The sequence below is a fragment of the Rhinolophus sinicus genome, chromosome 14 (genome assembly GCF_057876585.1).
Source record: "Rhinolophus sinicus isolate RSI-liver-muscle chromosome 14, RSI-T2T, whole genome shotgun sequence".
NCBI classification, from domain to species: domain Eukaryota; kingdom Metazoa; phylum Chordata; class Mammalia; order Chiroptera; family Rhinolophidae; genus Rhinolophus; species Rhinolophus sinicus.
The window spans coordinates 184,120,477-184,135,162 of NC_142514.1; the positions used below are offsets into that span (position 1 = coordinate 184,120,477).

Genomic DNA, 14,686 nt, shown 5'->3' on the forward strand with positions numbered 1-14,686 from the left:
TGAAATCCCACCTTGTGCGTTTATGCCAAAGCACTCACTGTGTGCAAGGCACTGGAAATACTCGGTGACTTCAGACAAAGGTCACTGCCTCCCCTCTAGGGCTCACAGACCAGCAGAGCCCTCACCCAACTGGAGGCAGCCGCTCCTTCCCTGACTCCCACAGTAGTTTCCCTGGGTCGTTCTACACTTCATCAAATTCTACCTTGGATTCTAGAATTTGGGGCAAGGGGGACCCTCGTCCCTTTTCCAGATTATTTTGTTCAACACACTAATTAAACACCTTTTGCCTGGAGCCTGAGCTGGGTGCTGAGCTAGGCAGATGGGGAAGACTCAGAAGCTGCCCTGCGAGAAGCTCACAGTACAACAGTGTGGGACATGCTTTCCTCCTCCCGGCATGCCATGCAGCCCTTTGCGTGGCGCCTTACATATAACAGGCTGCTCCTCATTTGGGCCCAGATGCCCTCTCCTTTCTGTCTCGTTAGGTAGGAGGCAGAGCCTGCAGGTGCCCCTGGCCATGTCTGGGCAGATGTCTCTGCCTGAAGAAGAGCCTGGACCCCTCAGGGTGGGCATGTGCCCTCCAACTTGGGCCAGGTGACTCAGGGACACTCAGCAGAGCTTGGCTTGCCCCACCCACAAGCAAGTCCAATAGCTTCTGCACCTACACTCCAGCCTCTCCCTTCTCCCGTGGCTCAGGCACTTGCCGGTACCTCCCAATGCACATCACCCGTGTAGTTCCTTAGCACTCAGGTTCATTTGTCTTCTCTTCCTACACAGATCGCAGGCTCCACAAGGGCAGCAGCCATGTTGGGTTGGGTCTTGGACTTCTTCTTCTTTTTTTTTTTTTTTTTTTTAAGATTTTTATTGGGGAAGGGGAACAGCACTTTATTGGGGAACAGTGTGTACTTCCAGGACTTTTTCCAAGTCAAGTTGTTGACCTTTCAATCTTAGTTGTGAAGGGCGCAGCTCAGCTCCAGGTCCAGTTGCCGTTGTTAGTTGTGGGGAGGAGTCCCTTGGGGGAGTCAAATGGGCAACCTTGTGGTTGAGAGCCCGCACTCCAACCAACTGAGCCATGGGGGGGGGGGGGGAGCTCAGCGGCAGCTCAGCTCAAGGTGCCGTGTTCAATCTCAGTTGCAGGGAGCGCTGCCCACCATCCCTTGCGGGATTCGAGGAGTCAAACCGGCAACCTTGTGGTTGAGAGCCCACTGGCCCATATGGGAATCGAACCGGCAGCCTTCAGCATTAGGAGTAGGGAGCTCCAACCACCTGAGCCACCAGGCCGGCCTCCTAGGTCTTGCACTTCTTGTATCTTTCCGACACCAGTTAGCACGGTGATGGGCAGGTCATTAGATGGATCAACATCATCATCACTTGTTACTGCCTTCACTTAGGGCACGGTCTCCAGGAGCCCCTTGTGTTATAATAAAGCATCCATGTATTCCCTGGGAGCAGTTACCCCGTTCATTCACCCAGCAGCTCTTCCCTAGTGTCATGACACGCCAGATGTCCTGAGGAATCTAGTTATGAATCACCGCTGCAGCCAAGTGTCTTACCTTTATTGTGTCTCTTGTCCTTTCCAACAACCGTGTAAGGGAATTTAATATCCCCATTTTACAGATGGGGACTGGAGACTAGAGCTTTAAATAATTTGTCCGAGGTCATTCAGCTAATAGATTATGAAACTGGGATTTGAATTAGGTCACCCCTCGAATAACATCTTTCCCGCTCACTTGCAGTCCAATATGAGTTTTTCTCTTTCCCAGAAATGTGCCGTCTTACACTGGAGGGAAAGTAGCAGTCACAGCTGAGACTCGTAACTTGGCCGCAGTCCGTCGCCCGTCTTAGGAGATGAAGGGCATTGAGAAGGTGAGGGTCACTGCTGGGGAGGAGGGGGCTGTAGGCAGCCACAGGTAGGGGTTCTGGGGAAACTGAGGACTGAATGCCTGGGCTAACCACTGGAGGGCACCAGAGGGGCAGGTAAAACTGCTTTGCAGAGACACAGACCTGAGACCATGAAAGTAATCCAGAGAGGCGAGGTAGACTGAGCAGAGGCTGGGAGAAGGAAGATAGGCCACAGCGGAGGCGTTTGGGAGGATTACCGAGCAGCACGGCATTGAAGGCGGGAGCTGGAGTGAAGTCCGCTCTGTACACACCTTCCCCGGTGGACAGAATGGGGAGAACCTCTTCCCCAAGCTCTTTGCATTTCCTGAGGTAGCTCTGGGGCTTCCAGGCTCTCCCAGGGGAGGGGAAGGGCCAGGAGAATGAGTGATAAGAGCCAGGAGGAGGGGCAAGGCCACGCCAAGAGAAGCTTCTGGGGCAAGCATTTTATTTGTTAATACAAGAATAGAAATTCTGCAATAAATATAATCTAATAAATAACATCTCCAAATAAATAAATATTAATACAACAAACAGTCATGAGTGGTTGGGGCTGGAGGGCAGGGCCTGGGGGAGCTGCCCCCCCACACCCCGAAATGCTACTGCAATGTAAACTTTCAGGAAATCCTGTGGCTGTGGCTATGGTTGCCCTCCCCAGGCTGGGCAACCCACAGATACCCTGGAAAAGGGGGCGGAGAAGGGCACCATGATGCTGGCAAGAAAATTCGAGGCACGATCCTTTGGTTGCTAGCCTGTGCCACAGTTGCCTTCGTGACCCCTGGGTCTGGTCTGTCCCTGCCCCTCTGCTTTCAGTATTACCTCCAATGCAGACCCCACCTCTTCCATTTTTAATCCTATCTCTTCCTGTTTGGACTTGCCACTGCGTTTGTTTCCTGAATTGGATGTATGGAGTTAATGGGGGTAGGGGAGCAACACCCATCTAAGGAGAGTGGGGCAGTCAAAGGGCTTCACCCCAGAAAGGCACGTGCTGTGGTGGCCCCCTTCCTGCCCTACAGGCATGCTTCCTGGAAGTGCCACTTGAGGGGCTGGTTGGGCACTGGCAGGTGATGGGCAGGAAGCAGGAGAGAGAGCCTTTGCACAGACTCGAACCACTTCGGGCTCCCTTGAGCATTACTTCCTGTGGAAATGGGACGCGGCCTATTGCACCTCTTCCCCAGACCTGCAGAACTTTGGGAAGTGGGAGGAGATGGGCCTTATTGCATCACGCCCTCCTCCAAGTCCGGGAAGGGCCAGAGGCTCACCGCTTCTGTCTCCTGGCTCAACAAGTGTGGGCATACAGGTTTCTCCTCCCAGGTGGGAGCAGGGTTGGAGGGAGAAGGGAAAGAGGAGGTGGTAAAGGTCAGAGATCAGAAGCCATGGGCCTCCAGGTGCAGGGTGACTGCAGCTGCTGGAGGCTGTATCTTCTTCTTGAGCCGGTTGAAGTCCTTGGCTGAGCGCCACAGCCAGGTCTGCAGCTCCTTCAGCAGCCAGAAGTCGTCCATCTTCTGGAGGAAGTCGCTGTGGGCGGGCCCAGGGGCCCAGGTGGGCTGCGTCCCGGGCAGAGGCTGGGGCAGCGGGTAGCCCAGAGCCGCCATGACACCCGCAATGCTGCCCAGCAGGCCCTGGACACTGGTGCAGAAGTGGGCCAGGCTGCGGCGCAGCTCGGCCGCTGCCGCCTGCCGGTTAAGGCCACGCAAGTGGCACAGAAGGTGGCTGTAGGCCTCGTAGTTCTGGGTCAGCCGCAGTTTGTCATTGAGGCTTCGCCATACTTCCAAGTTGACAGTGGCCCTGGGCAGAGTCTCTGCCCCCAGCCGAGGTGGGTTGAAGTCGGGCTCGTTGAAAGGGGGGCCCAGGTAGTTCAGCTGCAGAAAGGAGAGGGTGATGGGGAAGGGAAAGAAGGAGGGGGGCAAGCAGCCAGCTCGCAGCCCAGGAGATACCTGCCCCCGAAGCTTCTACTTCCCGTGTCCCCTGACACTGGCCCTATCAATGCACTTGCTGGGCCTCTGTTCACAGGCCTCCCCTAAGTTTCTCCGGGGATGTCACCTGTATGGAGGTGATAGTTGAAGCAATGGGGGTGCTGAGCTCTCCTATGGAGAGAGGTGCAGGAAGAGAAAAAGTGAGCAGCAGATCCTGGGGAGGACTCGCTGGTTTGCCTGGCTGTGTTTGCAAGCCTCCGGAGAGCACCGGCCTGGGGGCGGGGCAAAGAGGAAGAGGAGCCAGGAGGCCCCAGGAGGCCAGGCCGCAGAGGTAGGAGGTGGACCAGGAGAGTGCGGAGCCAAGAAGAGTTCAAGAAGGCAGCAGCGCTCAGCAGCGTGGCTGTAAAACAGAGCAGAAGGAGCCTTAGGAAGTGCCGTTGGGTTTGGCAAGAAGGAGATGCCTGACAACCTTGGAGAGAACCGTGTCGGTGGCCTGGAAGCCAGATTGCAGGGGGTTAAGGAGTGAGTGGGTGGAGAGGAAGTGGAGGCAGAGGGTGTAGACCACTCCTTCGAGAAATTTGGCAGGGAAAGCCAGGAGAGAAAAAGGGTCGGGAACTAGAGGGGGTAGCAGAGTCAAGCAAAGGTTTTCTGGACAGGGAAACCAGAGAGGGGAAAGCGGGGGGAAAGGCAGAGGGGCCCGTGGGCATCGGAGCTCCATTTGCCTCTTGACATGTCTGGTCCTAGCAGCTGAAGGGCTGGGGACAGAAGGTACTCACTAAGCCCCAAGGAAGGGCTCAGCCCATCGGAGCGGGGCTGCGGAAGGAAGCAACTGAGGCAGTCGCAAGAGTGGGGCAGGAGGAAGGGTATGGAAGCCAGTCTAGTGAAGAAGACAGAGCCTTGCCAACCCCCCGGGGGAGAAGCCTGGGGCCCAGGGAAAGGGCTGAGGGAGACAGTTCAGCTGGGGAGAGAAAGGGAGAGGAGAGGGGCGAGGCCTGGGACAGGCAAGGGCCCAGGGGGAGGTTCACACGCTGACAAGCATAGAGACAAACTAATTTCCTCGGTGTATCCTGGGGCTGGAGCCAGCTCCCCCACTGCCCTCCTCCCCTTTCTTTCCCTGGCTCCAAAGTAGGGTCTGGGATGTGGAAGAGGAACACGGGAAGAGGGGGCCGGTTCCCAGTGGTCCTCGCTAACTCTGACCCTCCTTCCTCCTCTCCTGGGCTCTCAGAACACCTCTGAGCCGCCCCACATCCTTATGGCAGAACTTCATCCGCACCCTGCGTCCCCTGCCACCACTGGCCTGGGTTCCCTGCAGCCCCCTTCCCACCAGTCCCCTCTAGGAGGCCCAACTAGGATGGGAGAGGCAGACGGAAGGGAGGCCCATGGGTCCAGAGCAGCAGGGCCCCAGGTCTGGGGCAGAGGCGAGCTGGAACACAGGCATGGGAGGTGGGGCCCCTCCATCCCCACCCAGCCCCGCCCGTGCAAGAGACACCACAACACGGTGTAAACAGAGGAGACTTCCCCGGCCCCCAGGGGGAGGCGGGCGGCTGGGCCGGCAGCCAGTGGGGCAATGGGCCAAGGCGGGTGCGAGGCCTGCCCACATGCCTAGTCCTGGGGCCAGGGATGGGGAGGAGGGGGCACCTAAGAGGGAAGGGCAGGAGAGAGGCCAGACACAGAGACTGCTTGGAGCCAAAGGGCCCCTCCTTATCACCCCACATTCATCAGGACCCCTCCACCATTCTGTCTCTCTTGCCCCAATTCTTCCATTCCTCACCCAAATCCCAGACCCCTAAACTGCCCTGGATACTCACGTAGGTCCCAGCCAAGCTGCGGAGTTGGTGCTCCAGGTAGCGGGTGAGGTCATAGGTTTTCTGGATGGAGGGGCCAGGCCCTGGGTCCCCTGTGCGATTGAGGGCTGGCACAGCAGGGAGGTGCCAGAGCACGGTGCACAGGCAAGCTAGCATCCCCCACGAGTCCCCTGCAGACAGGATGGGCAAGAAGCATGAGGGCGGGCCTGGCCCGGAGAGGAAGCAGCTGGCAGCCCCTCAGGTGTCTGTCCCCACCTTGGGCTGGGAGGGGGGGTGAGGGTGGGACGCCAGATGGGAGACAGGGGGTATGGAGGAGGGGAGCATTCCTGGTCCAAGAAAGTGTGTGTGTGTGTGTGTGTAGGCATGTATGTTGCGGGTGTGTGTCTACCAGTAGCTATTGGAGCGTATATTTGTGTGTCAGCTATAAAAGTCACTGTGTATGTGCTGACATGTGTGTGTAAGGGCCGGGGCCAGGCCTAGGGACATGGATCAGTATGCCCGGGTTCCAGGTGTACCTCAGCCTCCTTCCCCAGCCTCCCAGCCCCTCTGTAGTTTGCGGGGAGCCAAGGGATGGGAAACAGCACATGTCAGAGCTGCCAGCTAAGAGCAGTCAGCCCTGGGAAGGGTGCAAAGGAGAGGCTGCCCCCCAAAACAAAGGAGGCCCCGTGAAGCTCCAGGAGGCAAGGTACAGGGTCAGGCCACCAGGCGGGGTCAAGGAGAACGACACAGAGCTGACTCCTGTGGTCAGTGGTGGGACCATTCTAGGATTTGGTCCTTGCCGTGCAAGTGTAGGATGGCATTAAAATAAAGGAGATTTAGTGTTCACTCTCGGGGACTGCCTGCTGTGTGGAGGTTTGCCCTATTCTGATCTACGGTTTTGGATGGGGAACAGTTTGACCTGAATGAGGCCTTTCAATTAGCCTGCAATGGAGAGAGAGGAAGGGGAAGGGGAAGAGAGAGAATGATGGATTTGATGAATGGGTTTATCAGCTGAGGGTGCTAGGGAGTTTGGGCATCCCCGGATGCCAGAGGCCAGGGGTCAATGCTGTGTGGACATAGGCAGTTGGGAAACATGATTTCCCCAGCTTTTAGGTGAGGTCCAAGGTCAAGAGCACTGAGCTAGGATTCAGTGAGCATTGGGACTTGGGAAAGGCAGCTTGGGTTAGGACAGGATAAGGCTGTAATTGGCACTGAGCTAGGTTAGCTTTAAGGACTGGATTACTTTGAAAGTTTCAGGTTAGTTTATTGGAATTTGGCCGAGTGAGTGTGGCTGAGGTTTGAGTCCAGCTGGGGGATGTGGTGAGGTTTGGGCAGGCAGAGGGTTGGCAGGGACTCAGGTCTGTGAATGTGTTGATTCAAATGTCAGATGGGGTGATGCACGCATGTCACTAAGAGTAGGGCTAGTTTGGATTTTGAGCTTGGGGAGATGTGAGATCATGAGTGGTTTCTTCTAGTTTATATTTTATACTTCCAAAATTTCTGCAATGACATATGTTGTTTTGATAGTTAAAAATAAGTTGGCTATGGGTTTAATATCCAACTTGACTGTACTTAGAGTTAGGATAGGTTTGGTGTTAAGAATTAAACTAGGTTAAGTTTACAATTAGTCCTAACACTGGGTCAAGGTTTGAGAGAGGGTATAAACCTGGAAGGGTTTAGGATTCGAATTGTATAGAATGTCTTACGGGGTGTAAGGCTCAGGTGGGGACTTTTGCAGTGGCCCAACTGGTCAGTCTTGACTCTTTCAGATGCTTGACTGGCTGGCTTTACCAATGGAATGTGGGAGTAGGGGGGCTGCTAGGTCAGGGACCCGGCCCTCTTGGAGGAAACGCTCTTAGTTTGAGGGGGGGGGGGTGCCCACGCACATGTATGTTTTAGGACAGTGAGCAGGGTCAGGGAGCACATAGTTGCTCCCTGAGGAGCCAGGCGCCCCTTTTCCTCTTTGCCGTCTGCAGCCTATGCCTTCCCTCCTGAGTCTTCCTTTCCTCATTCTTTCTTTTCATCCGAACTCATGCTGATGCTGAGTTCCTTTCTATTTCCTGTTCTTCACAACCCAAGACAACTCCAGGCCCTTCTCTGCACGAAACCTCGGGCTACCCTCAGCCTGGTATCTGGCTGAATCACCTCTAAGGTCCTACAAGGTGGGGTTAGTTTTGGAGGTTGGAGACCTGCTGAGGTGGGCAGTGGCCCTTCCAGCCTTGAGGAAGCTTTCAGGATTGAGTCTAGCATCACTCACAGTTAGTGGCAATGCTGAGGGTCCTTACTGAAGCAGTAATTGGGAGCTGGGTTTGCCTCTTTACCCACCCTGCTTTGGTCAGCCGTGCCAGCCAGAGTTCTGGGACGGGGCTGTGCCTATCCCATGGAGAGGGGTGGGGGCACTCATGAACCCCTTCTGGGCCCTGTGGGACATCTCTGGGGAGCACTGGCTCCCTACACAGGGACAGCAGGGGAGAAGCCTTTGGATAAACAAGAGCTAAGTCATCTGGGCAGAAAAACGGCTCATGAAATTAACCAGACGAGGCCGGTGTTTCCAGGAATATTTCAGTTCTGAGGTAACTGTCACTGCAGGCTGGGGTGGGGGGGGAGGGGGCGGGCAGGAGAGAGAGCAGAAGGATCCAACTGACCGATCCATGGAGACCCAGAAAGAGGGAAGGAGTCTCAAATCCAGAGGGAGAGGCTAGGAGAGGAGAAAGGGGACAGGGCTATACCCTCTGTTATTACAAATTCCACTCTGGGCAAAATGTCCGCATAGCTCAGGCAGCAAAACTGAAAGCGTCTGGGGCTGAGAACACCTGTGATTTGGTTTTAAGCAGCCTGCAGCTAGCCTGTGTCCCCCAGAAGGGAGAGTGCAGTGGGCATCCTGGAGCCCTCACCCATCCTCCTCTCCAGGCTCTTGGTGTGCAGGTGGACCTGGCCACTGGGGGCTGTGCCCTGGGCCCCCTCCCCCAGTCCTGGCCCCCAGCCCAGCCCCCGCCCCAGCTCTGTCTCTGGCTGCTGCCCACTGATTGTTTACATCCCGTCTTCCCCTGTGTTTATAAATCTGCCTGAGCACGTGAGGAGCTAATGAGTGCAGCTCACGTTTCCTGCTACAGCCCCCCCCCCCCATCCTGGCCCCCGCCTGGGCCAGCCCCTAATTCCATCCAGATCCCTGGGCCCTGGGAACCGAGGCCCCCCTCATGAACGAACACACATACACACACACACACACCCAGCCACGCAAGTGCATGGCCACTCGGACATGCAGCACACTCGGGTATGCATGTCGTTAGCCAGCTACCCCTCGGTCCCTGGCCTGTCCCCGAGGCTGATCTCACTTAGTGAGGGTGACGGGGCTCAGCGATACACACAATACAGATGTGCCAGTGTGGCCGGGGTGGGTGGGACAAGTCAGCAGGGAGACTCTGCCCCTGGGATTGGTGGCTAAGAGCTAGCGGATAATGTAGGAGACAGGGAGGCATCGCAGAGCTCGAGAGGTGCTGGGCTAAATGTAGGAGCCAGAAGGAAAAGCCCTGCCCCTCAGGCCAGACCAGGACAAAATCCTAGTGGCCTTAGAGGGGTCTGTTGAGGGGGATGAAGCAGTTTAGTGGGTGGTGTGTCCACTGTGGTGTGAGACCCAGGCATTGAGACTGTAGGAAAGGGCCCTTGGGGGAGCTTCCCAACCTGCCTTCGCAGGGAAAGGCCCACAGAAACAGCGGGACCTCCTGTGTCCTCTGCCTTCCCCTCCCTTCCATCCTTCCCTATCCCCCAGGCCACTGAGCAGTGGCTTAGTGAGTGGGGACACATGGGCCCAGAAATCAGGAGACCTTGGGGCTGCACTATGCGTGTCAAGTTCCTCAGCAAACCACGTGGGGCTCCATGTCTGCGGTCTTCTTCAGCAGCCCCCTCCCTGCCCTTCTCTTCCACTTAAATGACAGAAGAAACCCAGGCCCGGGAGAGAAGCAGCCAGGTGGGCCAGCCGCTTTGCCTTGTGAAGTCAGTGTGGTCACAGAAGTTGGGCTTTCGTCGGAGTGAGAGGGTTCCGGAGTGCGCTGCAAAAGGACCCTTGAACGTGCTGGGAGAGAGCAGGGGGAAGCCAGGGGAGCTGGGCCGCCTGCTGAACGTGAGGCACCGAGACCAAGCAAAGGAAATAGTCGGGGCAAGTGTGTGGGTGAGTTTGAAAGGGGTGTTGTTATCCGGAGGGCGGGAGGGGCTCCAAGGGAGCAGGCAGGACCCAGGGTGTGAACAAGCAGGTGGGAGTGTAGGGAGGAATGTGAAGTGTCACTAATAGAGTAGCTGGTGTGGCAGGGTGGTGTGCAGAAGTGCGGGGCTCTGTGAGGGGGAGAGGGAGCCATTACACCAGTCAGGAGACACTTCTGGGGCTGTTGGGTGACAGTTGCTGCAATCTCTGCCTGGTGCCCGTTTGTGCCCCTTGTTGAGTGCGTGGCTCCAGGGCAGCCAATGTGTCTGAGCCAGTGGTGGGAGCAGGTCTAGTCTCTCAGGGAATTGTGTCCCGAGGGAGGGGTAATGTGTGCTGGGATGCGGGGCAGGGGTCTGTCTGGACACTGAGAGCAGGAGATGTCCCTCTGGGTCAGGGTCAGGGAGCGCCTACAGGAGTGTGTCCAGTGCCGCCACCCACCGCCTCTCTCCAGGGTTTGGACTGCTCCTGCCATGCCGGACCGCCAGCCACCCCTCCATTCCTGGCAGCCCCCTCATACCCCAGGGGGAAAGGCCAGGCCGGGCGCAGGAGGAAACTGGGACGGGGTCCTCTGGGATTGGGGATCCCTGGGTAGGGCTTCTGGAGCGCAGTGTGGAGTTGCTGGGAAGGAAGGTAGGGAGAGCAGAGATGAGAGGACTCTGCAAAGCCGGGGGGACAAGGTTTCCCTCGAGGGACTCGGCCCAATAACTGTGCGGCGGCGGCCGCTCGCTAGCCCTCCCCCCTCAGTGGTGACCTCTCGCTCTCGGCCCCCTCCCGGTGGCGGCGGCGCCTTCCCCTTGTGTGGCCCGGGCGTCCCGGGCCCCACCCCCGGCCCGCTCCCGCCCGGTCGCTCCCTTCCCGTCGGCGGGGGCGGGGGCGGGGTCCCGGGCGTCGGGCTCCCCGGCTCGGCCCGGCCGCTGCCCCTTCCCGCGCGTCAACTCTCTGCCCGGCCCGCCCGCCTCCCGCGGGCCGCGAATGCCGAGCGGCCACTGCCGCTGCTCCCCGACCGGTGACGGACTTTTTCCTGCCCGGTCCGGCTGGGCTGCGCCCGCCCCCCGCTCTAATCACTCCCAGGCCACGGCGGGCCGGGAGTGGGGCTCGGTGCCGCCGCCCCTCCCGCCACCCTGCCCCTACCTGCCGCCGGCTCCCCGGCCGCGGGCAGCATGGTGGGCTCCGGCCGCGCCGCGCGCAGCGAGGAAGCCGCGAGTCCCGCCCGCGGCCCGGCCCGGCCCAGCCAGGCTCCGCTCAGCCCTCCGCCGCCTCTCCCCTCTCTCCCGCCTTCCTTTCCGCCCTCCCCTCCCGCCGGGCCGGGGAGGGAGAGCTGCGCGGCCCGAGGTGTCGGCCTCCCCTCGCCTCCCACCGGCCCGGCCCCGGGCTCCCCTCTGCTTCCCTCCCTCCCTCCCACCTCCTTCTTCCTCTCCCGGCCCCCACCTCCCCGCGTGCCGCGTCTCCCTCCCGCAGCCCCGCTCCCGCCTCGGACTCTCCGACTTTTGCGCGGGGCTCTGTCCATTGGGATCTGCGGGACCCCGCCTCGCTGGGGCTCCAGGTGGCCGCCTCCCCAGGTCTGCGGGTCGCTGGGGCTCCCTGCCGCGCCCCGGGCCACCTCCTGGCCCCTCCGAGCGGAATCCAGGAATGCCGCGTCCCAGCCGGGCCGCTCTCGAGGGCGCCCAGCTGTGCCTCCCCCGGCCTGAGCGCCGCTGGCGGGGGCAGCTCCTGGCTCCCCAGCCCGGCTCCGGCTGGGGCTCCCGGGGGAAGGACGGAACCGGATCTCGCGGCTCCTGGGCGGGGGCGGGGGCCGGGGCCTCGGACGCCTGGCTCCTACCTGCTCGGAAGTCCATGGGGCTGGGGGCCGGGCCGGCCGGGCGCGGCTCCTCTCCCGGAGGCTGGCGGAGTGGGAGGGCGAGCCGCGGCTCCGGCGAAGCTTTAATAATCCCATCCGCCAGGCCCACTCGCAGGTTTTTTTCGCTCGGTTTCGGATTTTTTTTTTTTTCGGTGTGGGACATTCTGCAAACTTTTTTTTTTTTTTTCTGACGTGTAAAGCTGTAACCACAAATTGTAGCGGCCCTCCCCGGGGTGGGGGGAGGAGGGGGGGAGGAGAGAAGGGAGGGCTTCTGGGGCTCCTCTCCCTCCCACAACACCGAGGGGGGGTGAGGTGAGGCGAGGCTGCGGCGGTACCACCCTGGGCCTCCTGGGGGAGGGGGCAGGGAGGGCATCAGTCCGTCTGCAAACTCGGAGAGTTCTGGGAGGGAGCCGCCCGCTCCTTTCCCTCGCCCTTGGTGTCGGCCTGGGGCACTGCCCGCTGCCCGGCGCGGGTCCCGCTCACACCCTACCTCTGCCTCCTCATCTCTAACCTTCCCCCCCACACCCAATAAATGCAATGACACATTCTCCCAAATGCCAGCGAGCTGGCCTCCAAGCAAGTGATGGTGTTTTTCCTGCTGCCCTTTGTCTGGGCTGACCGCCCCTCTTGCCTATTGTCCCGCCGCCTGTCCCGTTTCCAAAAGCTGGGGCTAAGAGAGGCGTTCGGCCGGGGCAGGTGACTAACCGGCTCACAATGCCCCCTGCGGGGGAGGAAGAGGGCACCACAGGCCTCTGCTCGGCTCGCAGGAAAGAAGAAGGCACTTGGCGGAGGGCTTTTCCCTCAAGTTCACAAGGTTCTTCATTCTTCTCAGTGGCTAGGAGCGTGCACACGGGTGGGGGATTTTAATTCATTAATCAGCACGAGGCACCGGGACCAGTTTCCACACTAGGGCTTCACCCATGACTCAGCGAGAATGCTCCCATTGAAGGCGAGGGACAGACCCCATTTGTGAAATGCTTCCCCATAAAGACGTTGGCTTCCTCCTGCCTTTGGGGTTTGGGGTTGTTGGTTTTTTCCGGTGGTGGGGTAGGGGTGGTTTGGCTGTGGAGTGCTCTCCTCCCTTCCCTCAGGCCTGGGGGGGAATTGCTGGGCGGGATACCCAGGGGACCCGTAAACCTAGACCCTCCAGGTCTCCCTTCCTCTACAGAGGGCTGCCAGGGAGAGTGCAGAGGAAACCGCTCTCATCTGGGGTGGTGCAGAAAGCCCCACTTCGAGACTTTTCTTGGGGCACAGTCATTTGGTCTCCAAGGCTTGAGTGCTCTAGAACAAGCCCAGCAATGAAATCATTTGGTAATGAGTTGTTTTTGTTGTTGTTTCTTTGTTGTTCCAAAGAGGGAGAAGCAGTGGTGGGCCAGATCTGGAAGGTGATTCCTCTGCTACAGCATCAGAGCTGTGCTCCCCATTCCTCCCCTGCCGACCCAGAGAAAGGTGGACATCCTGCCAGCCCTGCCACAGCCCCTCCAGCCTGCAGGTCAGAGCAGGCGGCAGGGGCATGACCAGAATTGGGTTCCCAGGGCAGCTCTTCCCTTTTCTGCACTTCTAGAACTGGGGTGGGGGGGTGGGGGGGGGTGGGGAAGAAGTTTGTTTTCAATTACCTCACTGGAGTGGGACAGACTTTGTTGTTGAGTTTTTTTCCCTCTTCTTTCTTTTTTTTTTTTTTCCCTGAGAAAAAGAACTGGGAAAGGGGAGCTGGCCTGGGGTGGGGGGCAGGGGACTTTCTGGGGCATCAGCAACAGCTCTGATGAAACCTACCTTGGAGGGGCCCTTTCAAAAAGTTCCCCCCTGCCCCCTCCCCCCGCCTGAATGCTGGAATTTCAATGACATTCTTGACTGGTGAACCCAATGATCTCTGATGCCCATGCCACGGTCAGAAGGCAGATAGATGCCCAGTGGGTGATTGACACAGGCCAGCCAGGAGGTCCCCTAGCAGCCATTCTGTCAGAGGGAAGGAACCACGGAGGGGAGGGAGCGGCTCAAGTCCTCCCCTGGTTTGCAGCCTGCTGCTTGTGGAGAGTATCTGTACAGACAATGTGGTTTGGATTTGGCTGAGCCCCCTCAGCACCTTATAAAGCACCTTGCTGAGTCAGGGAGAAAGCAGCCCCACCGCAGGAGAGGAGGAAGGGGCCAGGAGAGAAAGGGGAAAGGGGGAGAGGGGAGCTGAAGGAGGAGGGTGGGGGCTGAGGGAAGAGGAGGGGGAGAAGAGAAGGGACAGGGCAGGAAAGAGGAGACACAAAGAGGCAAATAAGTGGGTGGGGGTGGGAAGGAGGGGAGGAGGCGGGAGCCCAAGGAGGAAGAGGAGCAGACTGCAGTGTGTGTGTGTGTGGGGGGGGGGAGGGGGGGGCGCTTACCATGTGGCCCCTGCCTCCAGCAAGTGTTCACCTCAGGAGTCTAGAAAGCTTTGGTTTACAGGAACCCAGGGCTGCAACTCTGAGATGGGGACCCAGGCCAGGTGGGTACAGGGACAATTGGCTTTACACACAGCCCCTGGGCTTGGTGCTGTGACCCCACAAACGGGGGAAGTCATGTTCTGCCTCTGCTTCTTGTCTGGACTTGCATCCCTACCCTATCCCCTCACGGGGGTGGGGGGGCAAGTCTTTCCCCTCCCCCTCTGCCCCACTGCCAAAGGGAAAATCAACTCCATCTCCAAGCTGCCAGTGCCCCTCTGCCATGTCTGGGCAAAGGCAGCAGGCTAGGAGCTGCCAATTGGGTTGGGGTGGGGGCTGGAATAAAGACTGTGCTTTTATTCTGCCAAATCCCAAATGGGAGTGGGCTGCTGGGATCGGGGGAGAAGCTGAGTAGCAATAGCCCCTCCAGGGTTTCTGTGGGGTGGCAGGGCACAGGTGGCTGCCCTCTGATTTCCAGCTGGGGACCTCAGGAAAGTTCCTGCTCTGCCTGCTGGTGGGGGCAGGGCAGAGGTTAGAGGAGGCACCGCCCCCCCTGAGTTCCAGATCCATCTGTCCCATGGTGTGTTGTGCAGGCATTTCCTGAGCCCCTGCTGGGTGCTAGGCCCTATAAAGGACCGAGGGAAGAGGAAAACCCACCCCTGCCTTCAAGA

General features: G+C 58.9%; 2 protein-coding genes across 8 annotated transcripts in view; one reads left to right on the forward strand and one right to left on the reverse strand.

Annotated features, from left to right (window-relative positions):
* The window catches only part of RAD9A (RAD9 checkpoint clamp component A), a 52,070-nt gene that overhangs the window by 22,739 nt on the left and 14,645 nt on the right, over positions 1–14,686 (forward strand). For all 3 annotated transcript variants that reach the window (XM_088789730.1, XM_074336772.2, XM_088789728.1), the window contains exon 3: positions 12,964–13,102. The gene's annotated coding sequence lies outside the window, so the exon portion shown is untranslated. The remainder of the gene's footprint in view (positions 1–12,963; positions 13,103–14,686) is intronic.
* CLCF1 (cardiotrophin like cytokine factor 1) lies at positions 2,307–11,814 on the reverse strand. Of its 5 annotated transcripts, none has more exons than XM_088789732.1 (4): positions 11,593–11,813; positions 10,291–10,391; positions 5,600–5,766; positions 2,307–3,737 (listed from the first exon to the last, which is right to left on the reverse strand). In XM_088789732.1, the coding sequence occupies exons 3-4, from the start codon at positions 5,750–5,752 to the stop codon at positions 3,243–3,245; spliced, it is 648 nt and encodes a 215-aa protein (XP_088645858.1). In that variant the 5' UTR covers positions 5,753–5,766; positions 10,291–10,391; positions 11,593–11,813; the 3' UTR covers positions 2,307–3,242. The 5 variants fall into 5 exon arrangements, with proteins under 5 accessions (XP_088645858.1, XP_019593319.1, XP_019593317.1 ...); XM_019737760.3 differs by lacking the exon at positions 11,593–11,813 and adding an exon at positions 11,202–11,586; XM_019737758.3 differs by lacking the exon at positions 10,291–10,391 and having other exon boundaries at positions 11,593–11,814.